A 24,791-nucleotide genomic window follows, 5' to 3' on the forward strand; every position below is an offset into this window, starting at 1 on the left:
CGCAACAGGGGTTTGTGGCAAGGAACCTCCGTGATCTCAAGGGTATGAGTCAGATCTAGGAGCGTTTTGCATCAGGATTCTCATTTCCTTTCTGATCACCAATACACAGCTGCCTTAGTCCCATCTAATTTACAGTCCGGTGAGGGCAAAATGAATGGATCCCCCAGCTCCCTACCATATGCACGGTTCCTCTGAGAGGAAAATGGTGCAGGGGTTAGCCCTGTTGGGAGACCAGGATTCAAGTCCCGGCACCTCCACAGATTTCCTGGGTGACCTTGGGCAAGACATTTAGTCTCTCTGTGCCTCAGTGCACCAATGGGCAATGCTCTGCTTGCCTCACAGCTGTGGTGAGGATCAACTATAGCAATGATGAGGCGGTCAGACACTATAGTGAGGGGGCCAGATAAGTCCCAGGGGTGCTTTGCTACCCCAGGGATAGGGGCAGGTGATTAGCCAGATCCTGGAGCTGCCATGCAGTGATGTCAGCCTGCAGAAGTCCTTCCCATTCAGGAATTCCTGCTGTCCTCAGACCCTGCCCTCCCTCTGCGCCACACAGAAAGTTCAGGAGATGCCTGGCTGTAGTTTTGAAATGTGTCATTAACAAACCAGTTAATGAGGCTGTTAGGTTTTGTGGGGTTTTGAATTCTGAATCGCTTGGCACATCTAGTGCCAGTACTTGGTGTGTGATCAGGGATTAGCGAGCTGGTAGATCCTGCGAGACAGCTGCCAAACGTTGCTTTGTTACTCCAGGACTTCAAACCAGCTGCAAGTTTCCCTAGTGTAGCTGCCCCCTCAGGAGAACAAGGTCTGTGGCACACCTGCTTTTACACTAACCACCAAAGCTCACTCTGATTTCCTTCCCACTATTCTTTATTATTTGCACTGCAGTAGCATCACTTACGAAATTTCATCAGAGCTCTCTCAGCTTCACACCTTGCCACCACCATCAATTTAATTCCTACGAGAAATCAGAGTAGATTTATTTTCTCAGTGAAAGTGCCCGAGTGCAACTGGCTTCATCATCATCATCGCTTTGTATTTGTAAGTTAAGCAGCTAAAACATGTAAGATGACAATGCATGTAAATAGAACTATACTGCAACCAGGTGTGGATTTTACAAAGTGATTTGTATCACCAGAGACACTGGGCATGATTCTCCCTGTGCCTTTTATGTCGTCATTTACACCTATGCCATTTAGATGTAAATGCTACCCAATCCAGAATTGGTACTGACTCACAGCATACGGTGTAAATGTGACCATACAGCATCATGTAGAGGAGAACCGAGCACTGTGGAAGGCCTTAATGTTTTGCTTCAGTGCTCAGCTGTGTCTGCACACAGACGTGCCATCGATTTGGCCCAGGTTGTTTTTTCAAGTGACGCCCGGGGAACTCTGATGTGAGTGCAAGTGTAGCACATTTTGGTTTCCCTTACACCTGTTCCTAATCCATTTCAGATAATGCATCAGAAGCCACTTTTAAACCGGAATAAGAGCATACACACACACCTTTTGCCCAGGTTTAACTAAATAAATTTTGAATTCCACCTTCAGTTAAACCAATGCAATTTTGCGTGTCACCAAATTCATAGCTGAGGGTGAGATCTAAAAGGGGGTGTGGGCAGTAAATATGCCCTCCTGGGCATGTTGGTCCCAGGAACTCCAGTGCAAAGGGGATGATTGTGATAATGACTTGTAGGTAGGATAGACACTGTGCAAATGACTGGTCTGATGTTGTTTAAGCTTCTGGAATTACCTCACACAGACAAATGCTCCATGCATGGAAATGTCCTTAGAATTTCAGCTTGTTTTTTATGACCATGTTCCCAGTGGCAATTAAAACAACCAACACCAAATTGAAAACTGTCCTTGTTAATCAGTTTGTGTTTTGAATTTAATTTCGCCTGCAAGTATTTGACACATTTTCTACACCGTATAATACCTGCTGTGTGTTTGTCAAAGGATTCTCCTAAAGACCTACTTTTAGATGGACATATAATATTTATTCTATTTGCTGCATGTATGAAACAAATAAATAAAATATATCATTTTAAAAAAACCTGTGTACCTTGGGTCCCTTTGCTTATGGAAAGCTGGTGGAAGACATGTTGGGGGGTTGCTATTTTGCAGGAATCCCTGGAGAATCAGCTGTTGTGTCAGAGGGTGTTTACTAATTGGATAGTTGTGTGAGGCCACTGTCCTGTTGATCTAATGCCTGTGTATTAGAGTTGAATCTTACTGCACAGATAACATTGAAATGATCTAAGCTATTTCTGTAAAGAGCAAGTATATCCAGGTTACTGGGGTTCTAGCACATAGACTCCTGCCTGGTAATCAGTGATCCCCCAACCCTACAGGAAGGTTTAACCCCTTGAAAGTGCTATATAAGACCTACCTGCTATTTATTAACTGTGATGATTCTTTCTAGCAGGGGCTTAATCTCCAACGTGGGGGTCAGGGAATTGTTCCAACCCACTGCATTTTGAGAGTGGTTCTTCTTTTCATCGAGGCACAAGGTGGGCATAGCCCGCACCACATTTTTATGTGTTTGCAAGGGGCCAGGGCTGGTGAATTTCACGCTGGCCAGTCTTCCACTTTGATGTTACTTAGAGGATTATAAAGGATGTTTTCAGATGCAGCATCATGTCACTTGGCCATCTAAAGTGCGAAAAAGCCTATTCTTTAACCTTAAAGCACATACAGAAAGTGAGTGAGTTAATCCCCTGGCATTGTCAGCTCCAGTATACTCCGGTCTCGCAGTAATTTCGCTTATATAGCCTATGAATGTTTAGCCTGTTTTATTCTGTGCCACTATGGATCGCCAAAGCCTTGGCTTCCCAAGATACTCTTGCTCTGGACAGCTTAAATACAACGTTGTTTGTATTCCCATGAATCAGGGCCCTATTGTGGTGGGTGCTGGACAAACATCTTGTACAAAAACGCCCCGGCATTTGGAAAGAGCTACCAAACAAACGGGTGGGGGGGTTGGTCAAAATCCAGTGGAATAGGAATTGCCTGGGCTATTTCATTCTCTTTCTTCTGTTATTTCTCAAATCTGGCGTGGTGCCCGTTTGGAAGGCTGAGTCTGCAGCGGTGTCTGCTGTACGGGTCTGTAAGACGCGGGTCTTTGATTATAACGTGAGCTAATTCCGAGTTAAGGTGAGTTAATTAACGTCTAAAGACTCCATGGCTGTTTGTTCCTAGTCATTCAGCCCGGCACAGGGGTATCCTCAGGATAAACGGACGAATATATGTGAGGTGCTGCAGTGTACCTAGAGGGTACATCTATCCTGCAGAAAAAAACCCTGCAGCACCACGTCTCAAGGCCCGGGTCAACTGACCTGGGGCCACGGGGCTAAAACTAGCAACGTGGGGAGGGGCTTGGAGCTGGGGCCAGAGACCCCCCTCTCCCTCCCCTCCCCTCCCCTCCCCGACGGGTTTCGTACCCGTAGATAGAGAGCCACGCAGCCAAGCGGGCTCGGTGCAACGCGCTGGTCTCCAGCTGGCTCAGCCTGGGCCTGGCGCGTGAGATTAGCCTGCAGGAACCTCAAACGGGCGTGCAAAAGTCTAGCAAGAGAGGCTGCTTCGTGCATGCGCTGGCAAAGACCAGACCCCTGTCTCCCGCTCCCTGCAGGCTGTCTCTCTCCCGCCTGTTCAGAGGAAGGTCACGTGGGATCCTTGGGCACCGGCAGGAGTGAGGAAAACACTGTCTCCCACTCTATGAAGCTGGGGCTGGGGGCAACCCCATTAGTGAGGGGTCCTCTCTGGGGCTCGAGGCAGCAGGACCGGTCCTTCCTGCAGACACCTAACGAAGAGGGGCCCTCCCCATGGAGGGGCTGGGGGACATTCATTGCACTGCAGGCGCCTAGCGAAGCGGCAGGGCTTGCTCTGCTTGTATTCCCTGGGTGCAGAAAGGCAGGGCCTGCTGCCCCACGGCACCCGCTCGTGCAGGGCTGCGCATTCCGTCGCCATCGCCCTGCTCCTCTCCACGTCCCACTGATGGCTTAATTAAACAATCCGCCAGGAGACGGGTTTGTTTTATCGGAGCCATTAATACTGGCCTCGGGGGCATGGTGAGTGCCCAGGCAAAGGCCAAGTGTCTCCCGCTCCCGGAGACCTGTATTAACAGCCCCATAAAACACATCCCAGAGCCCCACGGCTGTTAGAGAAAAGCCTCGTAGTGAAATGACGTTGTATTTAATTGTTTTCAAAACCCTTCCAGCCAGTTATATTTGGGCATATTCTTCTACCGCTGAAAACAGCTCTTGATGCGGCAATGGACAGAACCCTGAGTTGCATACAATCCTTCGCCCACCTCTAGCTACCTCCCATGAAAGGGACACGCTCCCCCGGCCAGAGCCCTGGCTGAGATGCTTAGAGCGCTGGCTACTGACTGCCGATAAATGAGAGCAGCAGGAGTAAAACCCAGTGGAAACACCCATGGGATTCCAACAGCCCATCTGCACAGCAGGCACGTAGGCAGGGTGGGGTGAACCGGGGAAGGGGCTCAGGGAACACCGTGCTGCCAGCTGTCCTGGTTTTGTTGTGAGTCTCTTGATTGTTGGTGTTTTTTTCAAAGCCCCACCGCCTGTCTTCTTAGGATTACGCGAGAATCGCGGCTTTCATGCCACAATTACAGAGTCAATTCCTAGCCCTTCTAATGAGAGAAAAACTAAAAAATGTAAAAACCTAGCAGCTCCGAAACCAGCAAAAGACCGGAACGGTTTCTGTTTACACTTTCAATTTTTCAACACTTGCAGGTGGTAATAGCACCAGTGATGGGGCCATGGTGGTACCTAGGCAGGGGGCCCAGGCTGCTTTCAACCAGCATTTCACTTGCAACCGAGCCCCTTGCAAAAGCTTTAGTTTGGGGGGGGCAGAGCTGTGGGGTCGTTTAGAGACATAAGCGCAGATTAGAGCTGTCATTCTGAGTCAGACTATGGTCCATCTTGCCCAGTAGCCTGTCTCCAACAGTGGCCCTGTGTACAGAAATGTATGGAGTGAGCTGCCCCTGTACGTCACTCTTGGCTGCCGGTAGTCACAGGGTCAGGGTTGCCCTGAGCATGCACTTGTCTCCCTGACCATCTTGGCTAATAGCTATTGATGGACCGATGCCCCCACAAATGTCTCCAGTTTTGGTTTTTTTGTAAACCTAGTTATACTTTTGGCCATCCCAAGGCAATGAGTTCCACAGGTTAGTTTGGTGTGGTGTGAAAAAGTACTTCTTCTTGATTGTATTAAAACCTCTTCATGTCTTTGGGGGACCCCTGGGTTTGGGCTGGTGTGAATGGGTCAAGGTCTCCAGTCACGTTCTTCACACACTCATGATTTTATAGACCCAAAGCAGATCCCTCCGAGCCGCCTCGTTTCCAAACTGAACAGCTCTGCCCTTCCACGGCGCTCCTTGGATGGCAGCCATTCCAGAGCCGTGATCATCTTGATTGCCCTTCTCTGAACCTTTTCCAGTGCCCCTGTAGGGGCCGTATGGTCCCTGTGCTCCTCTGATGGCTAAGACAGCCTCTTCCGGGGTGACAGCATCGGTTCCATTCTGAGGTGCAAGGAGGTAGTGGTATTGATGTGACCATTAGACCTAGATCCCCCTCAGTGCAGATCAGGGCCCCAGTGTATCCAGTGCTTCACAAACACGCAGGCAGAGACAAGCTCTGCCCCAAAGCGCTTTGCAATGGAAACAGCAAAAGCGCGGAAGAGCCAAAGGAGAAGTATTTACCGGTGGTGGTTGGGGGGGGTCTGAGGCACAGGGGCACCAAGGAGTCTGTGGGAGAACTGGGGCCTGAACCCAGATCTCAGGCCCTGTGTCTGAGGCATAAGGCCCTCTTTCCTGTCTGTCTGCAGGAGCTCAGTGGGCTGAACATCACCCCCTAGCACGGGCTGGAGCACGCCTGCAGCAAGGACGGCTGTAAGCTAGTAAAGGGAATTCCCAACAGCTGTATCAGTGCAAATACCATCCCCTAATGATGCATGTGCCCGTGAGCTTCCGGAGAGCCGGTCCCCAAACCAACAGGAACCAGGCGGGACTAGGGCTGGCTTTTATTCTGCACCTGTAGAACAAGAGGCAACAAAAGGCAAGTGCCAGTGCGGCTTTGCTTCCCAGGGACGGCCAGTGTGGAGCTGAGCTGCTTTTCAAACCATTATCCGGCTGCGCCCATCCGTGCTCCTTCTGCACATGGATGTCTCGAAGCAGGAGCCAACACACCACAGCCCCAACAGGGAGCCAAGAAGCGGCTCTGGCAGGGTGAAATTCAACCTGCGCAGCAGGCTGCTGATGCACCACTTCAAGCCTACATCAGCCCACGAAGCGGGGGGGACCTGCTGCACCCATCCTCTCTGGCTGAAGTAGAAGCCCAGGAGTGCAGTGGCTGGCGGTGGGCCCTCTGCATAGGGGTGAATTTCAGTCATGCAGAATGTGCCCTTACGCCAACCAGTAATCACATCGGATCCCTGCCACAGGGCTTCTCTTCTCCCTCAATGGGAGAGACCGTAGATGAGTTGGGAAAGGCTGAACTTAACGTTTCTCCTTTCTTCACACACTGGCCTCATTTGATACCAATTACTCAGCAATGAGCAGGTTTGTGAGCCAGGACCCCTTGGGACTTCCAAGTGTGTTCACCCTGAGGGTGGAACTCCCCTCTGTGCAGAGTGGCCATGAGATCAGTGCGTATGTAAAACGCACCCTGAGTCGCTTATGGGCCGACGCTGGCTGCTGCCCCGGAGTGAATTTCACCTTTCATGAATACTCCAAACCAACGTCCCCACCAGATAAAGATACTTGTCATGTACGTCCGTGTTGGCTCTGGACTGGCTACAGAGCGTGCTTACACAGCCCAGCTGTGTTCATCAAAAGATCCTTTACTGCTCTACCAGGGACGGCTGAGGGTCCTTCAAACCTCTTTCACACGCAGGGCTGCCTACTGACGGAACAGTAAAATACAGAGCAGCATTCCAGTCCATCGCCCTCGTTACGGTGTACATCCCTACCATTCGCACGTTTCACTAGCACCTTGTCTGCAAAGTTCAGTCGCCATCATTCTGGCACATAGCTCTGAATTGTGCAGGGGTTCTAATTACATGACCTGCATGCAGAACAACGTGGGCACCTGGCTGTCCATTAATTGCAACACCTGGCTGTGATCTGGTTGGAATCCTTGAGTCGTCATCTTCTTGCTCTGCATCTGCCATCTGTAGCGTTTGCTCTGTTGATGGCTCCCTCTGAGGAACCAACAGACGCTGTTGATGGTTTCTCTTGAACTCTGCTCTGTTGGTCTGGTTCACATCCATCCTTTCTCTCCATCCACTTTGACATGAACACAGTCCCCAGGCTCTAGACCTGGCCGTTCGCTGCGTGACAACTGTTGTAAAAGTGTTCGTAAGCTCCTTAGCTTTGTTAAATACCATTTGGCTACTCCCTTCATGTCTGCGCTTGCTTATACACATCAGCCGTGTTCATCATAAGATCCTTTAATGCTCTGCCAGGTATGGCTGAGGTTCCTTTAAATAGGGTATTTGACACACAGGGCCACTTGTGGCTGAACAGTAGAACACAGATTCGCATTCCCTTACACGTGTTAAGAACTTTCCTTTGTCACAAGTTTAGTGTCATCGTGTTTTCTAGCAGCTCTCACGTAAGAGTGTCAGTGACTAATTCTGTAAGAGCTCTCAGACCACCAGTTACATCTTGCCACCGGCTGAATCTCCAGATTGTTCTGTTCTTCATGGCTCACCCTCATCTCCCGAAACAAGCCCTTGAGAGCGGGTGTTGCTGATGGTCCCTCTTCCTTCCATGGCTGGTTGTTACTTCTTGATCTTCAGTTTGCTGAGTCTGAGCTTCTCCGGGACATCTGTCTGTTTCCCTAGCTGTATCATTGGTCCCATGCTGCGCTCGTCGGTTATTGCTAGGCAATATCTAGTAATATGGAGCCTGCAGCTGATTGCTTTCTTTTTATTCTCAACACTTGAACGGAGGTGCCTGAAAGAGGTTTATTGTACCTGGTGCTGACTTAGAAATTGCCATCAGCGTATTAAGTTTTGCAACAATGAAGTTTTGTGAGTGTGATAAGTGAGAACATTTCCTCCTTCAGTCAGTAATTACATATCAGCTTACAGTGAGATGATTTACTCTGTGGCCACAACCACCTTGGATGACCTATCAGATTTTGTTACTTTTCCTGTGACTATAAAACTGGTGAAGCGTAAGGGGAGGAATTGGGTTTGAGGACAATTCCTATACAGTTTAAATAACAACAAAAACAAACCTTGGCTGCAATTCTGGGCCATGTCTGCAGAAGATACAGCATAGGAGGTGGTGCCAGGGCAAAGATCGTTTGAATCTATCTTTGTCCCCTCAAGGTTCTGCGCTGCTCCAGGGGTCCGTGTAGCATCTGGCATAAATTAGAGCAATTGAGGGCTGCTGTATTTTACAGCCTGACCACAGTCTGGTGCTGCCCAGAACCCATCACAACACTATGCTAGGACCCTACGCCCTGCCCTAGGCTTGTGCGGGGCAGGGCAGAACCCTTCCCCTCGATTCATTGTGCAAATAGCAGCTTCCAGCCCACTGGAAAATACTTCTTAGCTTCGGTTAGTTTGGCTTCTGCAAATGAAATGTTGGGTTTTGTGACACTTTTCTTAATTACAGGAACTAATGACAAAACCATTGTGACAAATGACTTCGCTTTTGAATAGTGAAGTTAATTAATTCTGAAGTTAGATCCTCTGTCAGAGCCCCCCCAAAACCTTATTACGCAGTCTGCTTACATAGCATAACATCGTGGGCTATGAAATCAAACTCCCTGCAGCCTGACAGGTAAAATTCTCCCCAAGCCTGAGGTGGGAATGATCTGACTGAAATGAGGAGTATAAAGGATTGGCATACACATTGCATTTTCCTCTTGAGCCATCACTCCATCCATCAAAGACATCAGGAAGAACACAGCCTCATTAATGTTTGAAAGAGTGACCAGGAGCAGTTTTGCTTTAGTCTCTGACCTTCAGGAGCCATCTCCTCAAGGCCATCTTTCATGCATTTAATTTGCATTACAATCCTGTTTGCCTCATTATTTTTTATCCACTCCTTCATCAAAGAATTTAAATCAAATCAATTAAAATGAGGTGGGTTGGAGCAGCATCAAACCTTTTATGGTGGCTCAGGCTGCTCCAGCTGGGATCAGACCATGAAATCTCTCTTAATCTGCCATTATTTGTTCCTTCATTGCTTCTGTGGCATCATCGCCTTGTAAAGCCCTCTTTATAATCTCCCCTCCTCCTCCTCCTCTCATCTGAGGTAGGACGGTTTCGTGGATAAGGCACAGGACTGTGAGTCAGGAAGCCTAGGTCCTGCTCACAGCGCTACCCCTCTGAGACTCTGGGTGAGCTGTTACTTTGGTGTTCCCATCTGTACAATGGGAAAAATATGGATCTCGCCGGCCAGTTGTGAGGGTGAACTCATTACTACTCAGGCAGGAGGCGGTGCAGAACGGGTTCCTGTTTCCTTCCTTCACTGTTCTGAGCTCTAAAAACTTGTAGCAATAGAGGTTTGTTCTGTGTGGGCCTGACCCAGAGTGCAGGGAACTCTTGCTAGCGTGGAGATGCTATCTTCCCAGTGCAGTTACTGCACATCTTTGCTCCCAAGGGCTGTGGCATTTCCCAGGAAAGCGATACATACTTGGGATTCACCCAGTCTGTCTGTTGTGTTACAGACTTTTTAAAGCGGGATCATGACCAGGTTACGGGAGGGTCTCCCCTTTGGTCATAAGTTTGCAGTCGTCTAGCAGAATGTTCATGCTTTGCTTGCACATGTACCACGGATGTCTAGAGAGGTCACAAAGCAGTGCCGTCCCTACGCTTGCGTCCCATAGCATCACTTACCACTGAAATAATGCCTTAACATGAAGGGTCCTTCCCCAAAGCCCTGAAAGATGGGTGGGAATCATCACCATCATTTCACAGATGGGGAAATTGAGACCCACAGAGGCAAAGTGACTTGACCAAGGGCTCACGTCCCAGTTCCTGTCCTCCACGCTCAACCCTCCAGAGCCCAGAGCAGTGAAATGATTAAATGAGGGCCAGAGTAGTTTAGACTTCCATGTCCCCTAGCTTCATTACTGGCCTGCGCAATTCCTGGTGTCTGAGTCTCCCTTCAGTCAACTGAATCAATGATTCACAGAAATTAAAGCAGGGGGTTAAACGATCTCATCTAAGCCAGTTCCTGGCTCCTGCAGGATTATTCCTTACAGTATATTCTGTATTGACTTGCCAGTTCTAAATGCAATAAGACTTTCACCACTGGATTTGGGAGGCCCCGCCTGAATAGATTGCATTGACAGGAAGTTATTGTCTGCCAGGAGCGTACCTTCTTACGCAGGGTGTAAGCTTTTGGGGCAGGGACTGAATTTTTCTTGTGTGCTTGTACAGTGCCTAGCACACAATGGGTTCTACTTTGTGACCGAAGCTCCTTGGTCCTACCACAATAAAAATAAATACATAATGGATGGATGGATGGATGGCCTTGGTGCACTCTCAAAATGGGATTTGAAGTGCCAGGTGGTAGTTCTCTGGTGGAGCCAAACTTTCCAATCGGGGCCCCTGAATGGAAGCTGCTTATTCTTCATTTGGGCACTTAGCCATCACAAATGGATGTTTGGACACTGAAATGCCCAATTTAAGCATGAGGAATGGAGCCGAATGGGACCTGGGAATTTAACATCTTTAAATACAAGCCTGAACCGCAGGACAACACTGGTCAGCAAGCCATGAAAGAGCTGGGAGAAGAGGACAGTGAAACTGATTATCCGGGGAGCTACTGAGGAAAGAATCAAAATGAAACAACAAAAAGTAGCAGCCAGAAGTAAGTTTCCTCCAAGGTGAATGAGACAGATTGGGGAAAGAGGGTGAAGAATGACACAAAGTACTTAGCAGGAATTGCAGGTCTACGAAGTCAGAGGACAGAAAAGGAAGACAAATGCTCACAGTAAGATTAGTGAAATTGCAGTGGGAGAGCGAAAACACATGGCAATATGAAAGCACTCTAAGATTTAAAGGGCAGGAAAGGTTTGTGGAGAGGGAATGCCAAGTATGTTTTGGTGACGTTTGCTGATTTGGCTGAGCTTTCTGTCTACCTCTTAAGATGATTGAAGCATGATTTAAAATGATTTGAGTAAAGAAATCAAGCACGGTATTGGGGCATTAAGAGAGGAAGAAATGAAAACTAGATGTTTCAGTTTTTCAGTCTCAACAAATGAGTGCTGGGAAGAATTGCTGCCGCTGAGACTCCTGCATGGCAGAAGCGTGACCAGAGGACTTGTTCCAGCTCTCACTGTAAAGACAATCTGCATAACATTCGTATTTTAGTCTTTTGTCTCTAGTAGCATGGCCTGTTACTGGGGTTGCCTGACTCTTCCCATTCTAAGACCCTGTTTTCAGTTGTCTATAACTATGCCAATTGAGCTGACAGGTTTCCCAGTAGGAGTTTGCCTCAGGTTGAATTGGTCTGGAATGTGCCGGCCAAAACAGTTCGGTCGTTTCTGAGAACAAGGCTACTGAGGGGGAAATACATTATTTTGCTATTAAAAAAAATGTGGTGACTTTTTTTTTTTAAGAAGTTCTACCACTCCCATGCTTTGGAACAGTGGCTTGAAATTTGGTAGGTGGCAGCCATTGAGTCTGGGATGTGCTTTTTGCTGTTCTTAGGAAAATCCACCCAAATTTGGTCAAGTTATAAGTCTTTGAAAATCTCAGTTTGCACATGCTCAATTAACAACCTCTCTCCAAAGACTCCGTATGCACGGAGCATGCTCCGTCTCCTCACCGCTCCTGGTGTGCACCACACTGTGCATGCACCAGCCCAGGAGTACAGGGGCAATTTAAACGGCACTTCCCCTGTAATTGCTGGGCTGGGCCGAGGTGGGGGCAGGGCACCTGAGCTGGCAGCAGAGAGCCTGAATCCCCTGTGTCGTGGTGCTCCGGCAGCGTGGAAGAGAAAGTGGCTTGCCTGCAGAGGGGACAAGAGCCACGCCGGGGAGGAAGGAAAGGAGGAGACAGGGGCATGGAGCATGGCGAGACTGGGGCTGGGGGAGGGAAACTGTGACTAGGATTTCGGGAGGATGGAGAGCCAGAGGGGACTGGAAGCCAGGCCCAGAGGTTGGGAGTGGCGAGGCACAAAGACTGGGATTGCAAGCTGGGGGAAAGTGGGAGACTGGGACTTGATGGACAAGGTGACTGGGAACCAATGGAGGGGGAGAGGAGACATAGCTGATGGGGAGCCAGGTTACTGGGCTAGGCTGGGCAAGGAAAGCGGGGGGGGGGGGGGGGAGAAGGGGAAGGAGAAGCCTGGGCCTCGGATGGGAAGCCTGGAGGGAAGAGGAGACTAGGACTGGTAAGGCGAGAAGAATGGGCCCGGCTGAGGAGTTAGGGTTAGGGAAGAGACAGAACTGGGACAGAAACAGGTCGGAGGGGATGGGGCAGAAGGGGTTAAGCTTGGGGGAATAGGCAGAATGCCTGTGAGCACCAGAAAACATTCCCCTGCAGGACATGGCATGGAATCCGAGATTCCGGAGTCTTTCTCTCAGTAAACGTCTGTGAAACCCACTGGCAAAGTGTGCGCCTCCCCCGCCTCTCTTTCTGGTCCACATCTAGGATGACTACCTACGACTGTTAGCAGAGACTCCATTAGCTCAAGAACAGAGGTTTGTGCAGTGGATCTGCAGGTGCCAGTCCTGCTGATGCACCATGGGGGGGTGTCAATAAGATGCCACATGGCGGCGTTCGTTTTTTTTCTGGTTGCTGTCTTAAAACCTGGGAAATTACACGTACGTGTTTACAGGAACAGAGCGTGTTTAAAGTTGTAAAGGCAATCGCTCCACAGTCAGGAAACACCAGCCGCCTTGCATGGGTGCATGATGATAGATACGGACTTTAATTAAATGGTTACATACTGTTTCTGCTACAGGGCCCTGCCTCATTCAGTGCACAGGGTGGACCAGTCATGGGGCTGAATGAGGGAAGCTGTGGGCTATAGGCCCCAGGCCTTATTTGTTGAAGAAGTCGGAAGATATGCAGGGAATGGAGCAGGCGACGGCAGTTAGAGAAAGGATGGTCTCAAGGTTAAGGCAGCTGAATGCTGCCCTGGAGTACTGGCTTCTATCCCCGCCTCTGCCACTGGGTTGCTATGTGATCCTGGGCGAGTCACTTAAACCAGACTTTCCACAGGGGGTCACTAACTGCATGTTCCTCATTTTCTCGGTGACTCCCTGGATCTCCCTGGATCTCACTGGCAGAAGTGCAGTGCACTCACAGCTGCAACCAAAGGCAGCGGGAGCGGTGCTTTGAACATACAAAATACGAGATAACACTGAGTGCACTGAAAAATCAGGTCCTATGTGCCCCAAATTGGGCATCCCAAGTTAGTGGACACTTTTGCCCTTCATCTCTCTGTGCATCAGCTCCCCAACTGTAAAGCAGGGCATATACCTCCTCGCCTTACAGAGGTGTCGTGATGATAAATTAACTAATGTTTGCGAAGTGCTCAGGTACTCTAACGATGAGCGCCATAGAAGAGCCTGTGAGGAAATTAATAATTTTGTCTTCAAAGCAGGGTTTGAATGTTGTGTAGTAACTAAGCCCGAGGGCCATACGCTGAACAACGAGGATAAAACAAACTAGTGAATATCTTCTCGCACGTACCATCCATCCTGTGCACTGAGTTAAGCAGTGGTCCTCTGGAAAAAGTAGTATGTGATCATGTAATTAAAGATTGTGCCATATTGCACGTGCTGAAGAGGCCAAATTAAGGTTACACAGGCAACCTTAATTCTGGCATTTCCTAACTTTTGTGTGCTTGATTTTGAACCTTGACTATATCCTTTTAACATTGTTTTTTGTGCATAACAAATACACACATGCGCACATTCGTATGTATATAATAATCACAGTATATACCGTATGGAAACAGACTTTACCAGGTAAATTGTTGGTTTCCTTATCTCATACACACAGCCTTTAAACAACTATTCGTTTTACAGCTGGATATGCTAGATGTTGGTTTTTAAAGGTTGCATGAGTCATAATCTCATCCAACCAGCAGCAAAGAAATATTTGAGAGGTCTGAGCGGCGGAGACAGCAGAGACGGAGAGAGAGCTTTGTAACGAGGAGCAAGTAAACAATCAAAAGAGGTATGATCTGAAAGACATTTCTCAGTATAATCTCCACGTATTGGAATTCTACTTTGGTTTTGGGCTGTAGCGCCACTTGGGGGAGGTGTTAAAAACTGTAACACTAATAGGATATTGTTGATGAGCCATGTGATAGATGGTCTCTCTGATCTGTGTGTGTAGGAAAAATCCCCAGATAGATAGAATGGCCTTGGGGGCAAGGCACTAAATTGGCACTCAGGAAAGATGGGGTCGGTGCCTGGTTCTGCCACAGACTGCCTGCGTGACCTTGGGCAAGTCACTTCCTCAATGTGTGCCTTACTCCTCTTCTCTTCTTGCTAGATTAATCCAGCAGTTGGAACATCAGGGAAGCATCACCACAGAACAATCTAGACCCCATGGTGGGGAGGGGTTAAATGTTGGAAAATTAGCTTTAGAAGGAAGGGAAAGTGCAGAAGGAGGAGCAATGGAAAGAAGGGCTTTTCAGTAGCAATAGGATAATGCTCCATGGGACAATCCCATTTAGGGTTCCTATAGAACATATGAATGGCCAGACTGGATTAGACCCCAGGTCCGTCTCATTCAGTGTCCAGTCTCATGCAGTGTCAGCACTAGCCGCTTCAGAGCAAGGAGCTGGAATATTGCATTAGGCAGAGGTGGGATAATCTGCCCTCCACGGTAGGTCCCCTTCTAAACCCCCATATTCAGACCCCTTTCAAACATTACAATTCTCCACACACACATTTCCCTGGCCTCACAGGGAGACTGTGGCACTAACCACAACCTCCTGCATGCAGGTGTAGAGAGAGAAGAACCTGTCTTCTCTGCTCTGAGCAGCAAGATCTGGCAGCATGCCCTACTGCTACTGCGGAAAGGGTGGAAGGGGGAAAACAGACAACCTGCTACCTTCCCCTAGGGCCAGACAGCTGACCTCTTAAAACCTCTGAAAAGAGAGGTGGCATTGCTGAAGGTAAGCGGGTGTGAGAACCACTGAGTGGGGGAGGGTTGCCCAAAGGATGGCAACTGGCCTGGTCTGAGTCCTCCCCTGTCTCTTCCTGAGAAAGGAGGTTTCTAGGGGTGGTTCTCTTCCCCTGCCAGACCACAGGAAGGAGGAGTTGTCTTCTCAGCCCATGGCCAGGAGGTGGCGTGGCCAATCTGCAGGGCAAACAGAGCAGCTGCTGCTGTTGGAAGCAGTCAGGACAGCGGCATATAACAATCAGCTAAGGCTGCTAGGCCTGCATGCTGCTAATAGTTAATACCTGGCCAATTTTATCTTGTGATTTCCCCATTGGAGCTTTCAAAAAAAACTTCTGCTTCCTTTGAAGAAGGTTTAAGAGTCTCCCTGTGAAAACTAGTTCCAAGCAAAGAGGCCTTGGAGATTAACGAGCTACTTGTCCTGCTGAGATGGAGAATCAATACAGCAGGACAAAGAGGTGTGTGTTCAATAGCTTTCGGCTGGACTGGGCGGCTGCTGCTCTAAGACACATACAAGGACTTGTGTGGTGAAGTGCAGTTTAGGGTCGCTTTGGAAGTCACTGGTAGGTTCATGGGTTATAGCCTGTGTCACTGCTAGGACAGGAAGAATCTTGTTCCAAAGTGCTAAAGGGGTGGGAATTGACTGGTTAGTATCTTATGCAGCATAAAAAAGCATTTAGCCTCTGTTCAGCTTTATTTAAAACTGTAACCAACGAATTAGAACCTGCACTGGAGCATCATTTGGCCAGACAAAGGCAGGTGCCCAATGCCCTAGTTAAAGGGACTCTACAAAAAGTTTGATAAGGTCAGACCACTCAAGCTGCCAGTGACCTGGGAATAGCTACAGGTGATCTTGGGGTCAAGGTGAGAGGGGGGGTTAATCTCCAGGCTATGTCTTTCTATCTGAAGCACATGTATAATAGAGGGACATTAATTGTGCTTAGTCATGTGCCACCTGTCCTCCAAGGCTTTCCATACATTTTACAAATCATTAGCTTAGCTTCACAGGACCCCCACTGTAGCTAATCTAGTTAAGCATGTGTCATGCCCCCCCTTCCTCCCCACTGCAGTGTGTAGGTGACCTGTGGAGTGGGAAAGTTTTACACCCACATTACAGATGAGGAAATTGGGGCACCATCATCACACAAGAAGGCTATGGGGGAGTTGGGAATGGAGTCCGGTGAGCGTGTATCTATGGAGCTCATACACCTGTATATAGGTTTGGGAGATTTGTATTGGTAAATGTTGATAAATGTCAATGTCACCATACAGACACAAACTGGAAAGTAGTTCAATGGATGATCACTGAAATTTACAGATGGGCAAAGCAAGAAAACGGCTGCTTGAGAAATTGAGTGTGATTTAAGGATATTTACTTGGTATATTTTGACATTTGATGTTGGCAATCTGAGTTTTAAACGTTACAGGGCTTTAACTTTTTGAATCTCAACATCTCCGGTCTTTAAATAATCATTGTCTGACTGAAATTTTACATCTATGTTAAAAAGCTTAAAACCCCTAACTTTGGGCAACCATGAAAATTTAAAGCAATGTCAATCTTTAAAAATGCTTCAAAATAAACCAATATTATCCCCTGAAATTATTTTTTAAAAATCCAATTCAGCTAAGCCTACCTGTCTATGAATGAATGGTGTGCAGGACCACACCCACGTGCAGTGATGGAGGAATGTATTCCATGGTCGCTGTGACCACATCGAGGGGGGAAGGGCCCACCTGTCGAGTACCCAGCACTGAGCAGGACAGCCTGCACCTGGCCATGATGCTCACAGTGGGCCAGCGGTCCCACACTGCCCTTGCCAAGTCCTGGAGGGGCATATGCAGACTAAGCAATTACTTAGGGGCCAGAACAGCTCATGGGGGCCCCTGTTGGCTTTTTATTAGATGTGTGGGGGGGTACCCCCAAACTGTTCCCCAGGGGCTAGCAGTCCCCCTCTGTACCCAGGTGCCTGTCACTAGCCGTCGGTCCTCCGTGGAGAGGGCGGGACAGACCCATTCAACAGAGCCCCGTGAGAGAGGGTCAAAGGGGCGCAGGCCGGCGGGCAGAGGGGCAGGGTGGGGCGGGCCAGGCTCCGTTCCCATCCCCGTGCCGTGGCTCCGGCAGGCGGCTCCTACTTCTCCCTCCCCCGGCAGCGGCAGGGCCCTTGGCCGGGGACCGACTCGCCCTCCGCCCCCGGCTGAGGACCGAGGCGCGCCTCGGCCAGGCTGGAGCCCCCGGCGGGCCGGGGACCCGGGGCCGCTTGGGCCCCCCACACACGCCGTCGGCCGCTCTTTGCAAAGAGATCGCCCCTCGGGGGAGCCGGCCCCCGGCGCTGGGGCTGTGTGTGTGTGTGTGTGTGTGTGTGTGAGAGAGAGAGAGACGTGAGTGAGTGTGTGTGTGAGAGAGAGAGAGAGAGAGCAAGACTTGAGTTGCTTTGTGTGTTTGTCTCTTTGTGTCTTTGTGTGTGTGTGTGTAGCAGGCTGTGTGTGGCTCTGACACTCTCAGAGGGTGAATGCCAGTGTGAGTCTTTCCACGCGGGGGGGAGGGGAGAGAGTTGTGAGTCTTGCTGTGTGTGTGTGAGTTGTGAGTCTTGCTGTGTGTGGCTCTGACGCCGTGAGAGGGTGTGCCAGTGTGAGTCTTGCCGCGCGTGTGTGTGTGTGTGTACGGGGGGAGACTTGTGAGTTGCTGCGTGTGTGTGTGTGTGTGTGTAAGAGAGGTGAGTCTTGCCGTGTGTGTACCAGGCTGTGTCTCTGCGAGAGGCTGAGTGCCCGTGGCTCTTGCCGTGTGTGTGTGTGTATGTGTGTGTGTGGCGGGGGGAGGGGACGTGTGAGTGACTCGTGCCCCGCGTGTGCTGCCCGGAGCCGGCCGAGCGCCTGCCGCGTGCGCTGCTCCCCGCCGGGCCGGGCCGGGCGAGGCGGGGCCGGGCCGTGGGCTGCTGCCAGTCCCCGCCCAGCCGCCCCCCTCCCCGGCTGAGCAAGCGGCGGGGGCCCGGCCTTCCCGCAGCGCTCGGCACCGGCTGCTGCCGCCTGCCAACTTGCGGCGCGGCCGGGAGCCCGGCGGCGCTGAGCCGAGAGACGCCCGGCTCCGGACTCGCCGCGGCCGGGCACAGGGCCCGGGGCCGGGGTCGGCTTCCCCCCCCCCCCCTGCGGGGCTGCCCCCGACACACGCACAGCGCCGCGGGGAGCCGCCGGCGGGGGAAGGACGCGGGGAGCCGCCCGGCGATGTGGGCTCCGCCGCCTGCCCGGGCCGCCAGCCCTGCCCCTCGCTGCGCCTAGGGCGGGCGGGGGCAGCCTCCCTGCCTGCCTGCGGGGCCGGCCGAGCAGCGCCCCGCTCCCCGCCTAGCCCGCCCGCTCCCCGCCGCCGGCCGGCCCGGGCCATGAAGCAGCATGAGGATGTGTGAGCGCGGCGTCCAGATGCTGATCACCACCGTGGGAGCCTTCGCCGCCTTCAGCCTGATGACCATCGCCGTGGGCACGGACTACTGGCTGTACTCGCGGGGCGTCTGCCGCAGCAAAGCCACGGGCGACAACGAGACCAGCCGCAAGAACGAGGAGGTGATGACCCACTCCGGCTTGTGGAGAACCTGCTGCCTGGAAGGTGGGTGGTGTGTGTTGTGTGTGTGTTGTGTTGTGTGTGTGTGTGTGTGTGTGGTTGTGTTGTGTGTGTGGGGCTGAGCCCCGGGGCAGGGACGAGCCCGTGGGAAAGTTTGGGGCGGGCTGAGTCCGAGTCCGAGTCCGTGCCCGGCTCCGGAGCCATAGGCAGGGGAACGCCTCGCTCCCGTCTGCACGGAGTGGCCGGCTCCGCTTGGCTCGGGGCGCCGGGGGGGGGGATGTAGCCAAGGGGGATGGCACATGGGACGGGCGCCTCTCCCGCTCGCTCCCCGGCGGCCCCGGGCAGAGCTGATCCCGGGCGCTGAGCCCCCAGCCTCCTCCCGCGCCCAGCCGGTCTCCGCCGAGCCGGGAGCGCCGCCACGCTGGGGAATGAGCCGAACCCCTCACCGGGCCGGGCGAGGGACTCTTGGCCCCAGTCTGGCGGATCACTGAAGGATGCCTGCCGGCGCCTTTGGAAAGGAGCTCCGTCCATCAGGCTGCAGGCAGAAGTACAGTGCAGAGGCCGGCGGGGCCCCCATTGTTGCTAAACCAAGTTTCTGTTGTAACAAAACCTGTTCTCGGCTGGTTACAATTAATAACAACTTCTCTGCCTGACATCACTCTCGAGGGGTCACTCATTTACCTGCAGAAATAGAAATAAGAGGTCCCTTTCTACTTGAATCCCTCCTTTGGAACATGGGATGGGTGTTCAAACTTTCCAGTTGGTACCTTCATACACACAGAGCTATTGGGCTGATGCAAGATTAAAGGAAATTCACTGGCGGCTTCTGTCTCTCTGGTCTGTCTGTTTCTGGTTCCCGGCTTTGGGTGGAGCTCTCCCTGTTCCTTCTGATAAAGTTGTGAGCGTTTCAGAGCCCTGATCTTCCATTGACAGAATGCTAAGAGCTGCTTCCAATGCCAGGCATGCTCCAGCTTTCCCAGGATGCCAGTTCTCTCTACTTTGGGCACCACACACTTCGTTCATTTTTTGAACAGCTTGTTGTGTCTGCATGTTACCAGAGAAACAGATATTTTAGGATGGAGAGGAGGGTAGGGACCACTTGATGCCCATATTGGTTTTTTTTTTTTTTTCATTCAAATATGAATCCTTAAATAGCACACTAGCAGGTCAAGAAGTGGTGTGGTAGCAAAGATCCTTGTCCCTGTTTCAACCCATGAATCTGAAGTCTGGATAGGTGCTCTCCCCTTGTCCCGTCTTTGCAGGACTACAGCTGGGTGGTTCCATCCATTAGACCAGCAGTTCTCCATTTTTTTTAATGCTGCCTGAGCCCCCCTTTCCAGGAAACAGAAATCAGTCTCGACCCAGCCCTTCATCCTCACTCACCCTGTTATCAGGGAAAGGGACTACACCTCACACTTCAGGAAATGGTGCAGTAGATAGTGTATCTGGAAGGACTCCTCTACCAGGCCCACCTTCCCATCAGTGTCCCCATCACTCCCTGGAATCCAGTTTCCCCATCCATAAATGGCTGTGTCAGAACTTCACTAAGGAGTGTAATTTTACATCACTCCGTATCCTCCTTGCTAGCTGCCGGAGCCGGGCTCGTCTCTGTATTCTCTGCTGGCTGCAAATGTCTCCGTCCCAAATCGACTACCATCTCCAAAGCTGATTATGCTGCCGCTACGTGACTCTGCCACTTTCCAGGGTTATTTGTACCAAAGACTATTGGATGCTATTTTTATTAGGACTAGAAAATTATCATGAAGTATAAATTTAGCCCGAATCCAGCACTAATACCTGAGCCGTAAAACATGAAGAGGGAGGCCAGGTTGGGCAGTAACCTTGAAATAAATTGCAGCAGCTGGCTCTAGAACCACCAAGTGCATGTGTTAACCTAGTACTTTGACATGAATGGCCTTTCACAGCATAAAATTCCTTTAATCTCCCTGCTGTGTATCCTGTAATGGGAAATTCTCTCTCTCTAACCTGGCTGTCTAAGAAAGCTGTGACATTTCTACGGTACCTATTTCCTTAGTGTCTGAAAGTGCTCCATAACTGATGACCCAGGATACAAAAAGGTCTTTCTTTTTGTGTTCTCTGTGTGTAAATGGTATAGAAGTCTGAAGTGGGAGCACTTCCATCAATTTCAATGGACTTTATATCAGGCCTTAATTGTATATAAACTAATCTGTGGTAAATAGTCACTCTTTTGGGGATGGGGGCGGTGTGCCTCCCTGATGTAACTCGCTGCTTTGGAACGACCCAGGTTTGGGCTGGTTTCAGAAATGATACCCTGGTCTCTTGTAAGGTGCCACCCAGCATCAAGCTGAAGCTCAGATGTGAGTAGCACAATTCATTTCCCACAGGCTAGGGATTCAATCTGAGATGACTAATGAGAAGAGTGCCTCTTCTGTGTTGTGATCCTGTCTTCCACCCTTCCTCTTGTCTTTTAAGGCCCCGATCCTACAACTGACAACTTGGAGGTGGATTGTTGCCCCTGGACATTGGTTTCAATCCCTAGCAGTCTGCCCGTGCAGTATCAGTTGCAGGACTGAGGCTGTAGCTGGTAGGATCTTTGGGCAGGCACTCTGTCTATGATTGTGTTTGTGCAGCATCTAGTATCACGGGGCCTCTATTCTGATTGGGACCATTGGGCATTACTCATTTTGGGTGCAAGAGACCCTTTGCTGTTAACCACTGAGCCTCCTAATGCTCGTGAGTAAACGACCAGTTCTAAATGCAATGGAATCGCTGGAGGTACCTGACCACGCGATGCAAGATGCTACAGACACCCTCTTGATTTTTGCCTGAGAGATTAGTTTGTGTTTTGTGCTATGTTAACTGATCTGATGCTAGGAAAGTCAAACTTGCCTCCAGCAAAGTGTGATCAGCAGATCAACATTGTCAGCTAGATAGAAGGGGACATTTTGCTGAAATAAAAGAGCTTTGAATTTCCTTCTCTAATTCAATATATTCTGTACAGCTGTTACGTTAGTCACTTTGAAACCCATCCTTCTCTGCTGTGCAATAAGATGGCTGTTAAGATAGTGCATTAAATACATTTTATGCACTAGGAATACTGCCTGGTTTCTATGGGAGATATCCTGAATCATACCTGAATTTCTATATATTCATTTTCTTGGATTGGAAATACTTGAATTTGGCCCTATATCAACATTAACTGGAAATGAACATGGTCAACCCAAAGTGCCTAATCTTCCCATATTGCAGCATACGCTATTAACATTAACAGGTGCTCTCCGTGCATGGAGACGAGGTATCCTCATGGCTTTTTAACGTATTTTATGCAGAGAAATTAAATGTCAAACTGTTACATGTTAGATTTTTCTCTACCATTTTCTGAGTGTTTATGGCAGATTATTAAAATGGCCCAAGTGAGTGCTGAATTCGTACTGTATCTCCAATGCCTTTTAAATACATGTCAGTTACATAGGCACAGTAGCTGCCTGGGAACAATTTATATCACATGACTGTAGAAAGCCCATAGGCAAAAGAGGATAAATCTTGAATGAAACAGCAACAGACCTATGTAGAGACACCCACGCTGGAAAATACAAATTAATGGTTGACTCATTATCTCAAGTCTAGGCAGGAGTTCAGACTACCATGCTAACATAGCCTTTGTTTGAAATTGCAGTGTTTGAATTTTAATTCTCTTGTACAATGTGAATATCTTATTAAGATCCCTTATTGTGCTTCTTGCTCAAACTTGACAAATATATTTTGTTTCTGTGCATCCTCCTTGGTGGTTTATAATAAATTTTGTTTTTCCTTTTCTTTGACTTCATCATTAATGTAGAAAGGGGGAAATGCACAGAACTTATGGAAAAAGTTAGAATTAAGGAAAGAGTTGATTTGGGTTTTGGTTCTTTTCTCACACAGTACCAGCTGTTTGGTTTCCATCAGATTTAATTTAACTCGACAACATTAAATATAGTTCACCTAACTCCCTTACGCTGGTGTCAATCAGGAGTAACTCCAAGTTATTACGGAAGTGTAAATCAGGTGTGACTGAGAGAACAATGAGGTCCAGTTTGTTTGAATTATCCATATTTTTAGGCACTGTTTTGCCCATTCATCTTTCTCAGGCACCTTCCTCACTACGCCCAATCCCAAATACAGGTCTCTCCAAAGGTAGCCCCTATGATCACCACTGCCTTTACAGAGTGCCACAAATATTGTCCATCTTCCTGAAGTGAGTGTGGCTAAGGGACCTCTCTGTAGCTGACACTGATTGCTGTGGCATCACGGGCTTAGGAGCATCCAAGGCACTTGTAAGTGGATATTTTCTGCACCTGTGTGTCATACCCACTGCACTAGGAAGTAGAAGACCTCAGGCTGCTCTTCTGGATCACATACCAGTCCATCTAGTTCAGTATTCTGCCTCCAGAAATAGCCATTGCCTGATGCCTCAAAGGAAGACAAAAGCCTCCATAATGTACCCCGACTAACAGAAATCATGCCTGACCAATGAAGTGACGAGCTGTGCTTTCGTTACCGTGGGGTGACCCTTGCCCAGCCGATGCAATTAGATATGTTCATTTAATGCTCAGAAAACTATCTAGTACTATTATAAAAAAGTCCTACAGCCCCACTCATTGTTGCAGTGGCCTCCCGGCTCTGCCCCTGAATCCCCCTGGGGGCTTTGTTTCCAGCAGGCTGGTAGCCCACCTGGCTGTTAATATTGCTGCTACTCCAGTGGCTAGAGGTCCAGTGGAGATCAGGCTCTGTTGTGCTAGGCACTTGTAGCAGGGCGGGCTCTGCTCCTGCCTCTTTGCACCACAGAAACCAGCTCAGACTCTACCAGTTGTGTATCCATCATGCCATTTATTGGAGTTTCCTCCACCAATGCCTTTAGTCTATTTGCGGCATCCCTTCTGCTTGCAGTCCTCTCCTCAGGGTCTGAGAGGAGCTGGGATCTCCATACCCTGAGGCCTTTGTGAGCCTGCCCTCAGCCAGCCTGTTCCTTTCTCCTCCCCCTGGGGCTTCCTTCCTGGGCCTCTTTATCAGTCCTGAGCTGATGGGCTAACTGGCTCCTTACTTGTCCAGCCCACCAGTCTGATTAAAGGTAATTAGCTAATTACATCAATCAGCTTTCTCCAGGGGAACTAATTGGTGTCAGGGTGATCAGAGTGCAGGCCCACTTGTTCATTCCCTGCACTCCATCACAGCACTCCACAAACACATTGTAAAAGACAGGACCTGCTCCAAAGAGCTCACAGTCTAAATAGACCAGGGGCAGAAGGGCAAACAGGGGCAGGGATGTGTCCAAGCGCACACAGCAGGTCAGTGGGAGAGGTGGGAATGGAACCCGAAACGCAGGAGCCTCAGTCCAGTAAAGATGCTGAGTAACACTGAACCCTGCAGGACCCCACTAGAAAACGCCTCTGTAGGATGAGGATCGCTCACCTACAATTTTTTGCAATCTCTCAGTTAACCGGTGTTTAGTCCAATTAATATATTCTACACTGATTTAGTAGAGTGTTGATCTTTTTTTATAACTCGAATATCACATGGAGCTAAGTCAAATACCTTATAGAAGTCAAAGTATATTGCATCAGCAATTTCCTTTATCAATCAAACTTGTAATCTCATCTAAAAAGATATGAAGCTTGTTTAACAAGATCTATTTTCCGTGAAACTATGTTGATAGCCATTGATTATGCTACCATTCTTTAATGCTTTTGTGTCCCACCCCATCAGCCTTTCCATGATTTTTGCCAAGGATCAGTATCAGGCTAACCAGCTGATAGTTACCCAGATTATCCTGTTTACTCCTCTTAAACACTGGCCCAGCAGTATGCTTTTTCCTCATTCCCCATTGATCCAAGATTTGCTAAAAATCAACATTGGTGGTCAGACAACTCCTCAGCCAATTATTTTAATACTCATGGGTGGAAGCTCTTCAGTTCTGCCGATATTAAAATATTTAACTTTAATAGTTGCTCTTTAATAGCCTCCCTAATTACTCACGGAATAGAAAGTATTACCTTATCTTTGTAAGATATGAATGTATCATCCTGCTTCTTTCCAAATACAAAACAGAAATATTTATTGAATATATAATAGTATTTCTGTATCAC

General features: G+C 49.3%; 1 protein-coding gene across 1 annotated transcript in view; it reads left to right on the forward strand.

Moving 5' to 3' along the window:
* The first annotated feature begins 17,874 nt into the window (after positions 1 to 17,874).
* CACNG3 (calcium voltage-gated channel auxiliary subunit gamma 3) overlaps positions 17,875 to 24,791 on the forward strand; it is a 63,773-nt gene continuing 56,856 nt past the window's right edge. Inside the window, exon 1 of the mRNA XM_067534253.1 lies at positions 17,875 to 18,732. Coding sequence (XP_067390354.1) covers positions 18,522 to 18,732 — 211 coding nt within the window. The 5' untranslated portion in view covers positions 17,875 to 18,521. The remainder of the gene's footprint in view (positions 18,733 to 24,791) is intronic.

The sequence above is a fragment of the Emydura macquarii genome, unplaced genomic scaffold (genome assembly GCF_026122565.2).
Source record: "Emydura macquarii macquarii isolate MOO-44397 ecotype Brisbane River unplaced genomic scaffold, CSIRO-AGI_Emac_v2 contig_3390, whole genome shotgun sequence".
Lineage (NCBI taxonomy): Eukaryota > Metazoa > Chordata > Testudines > Chelidae > Emydura > Emydura macquarii.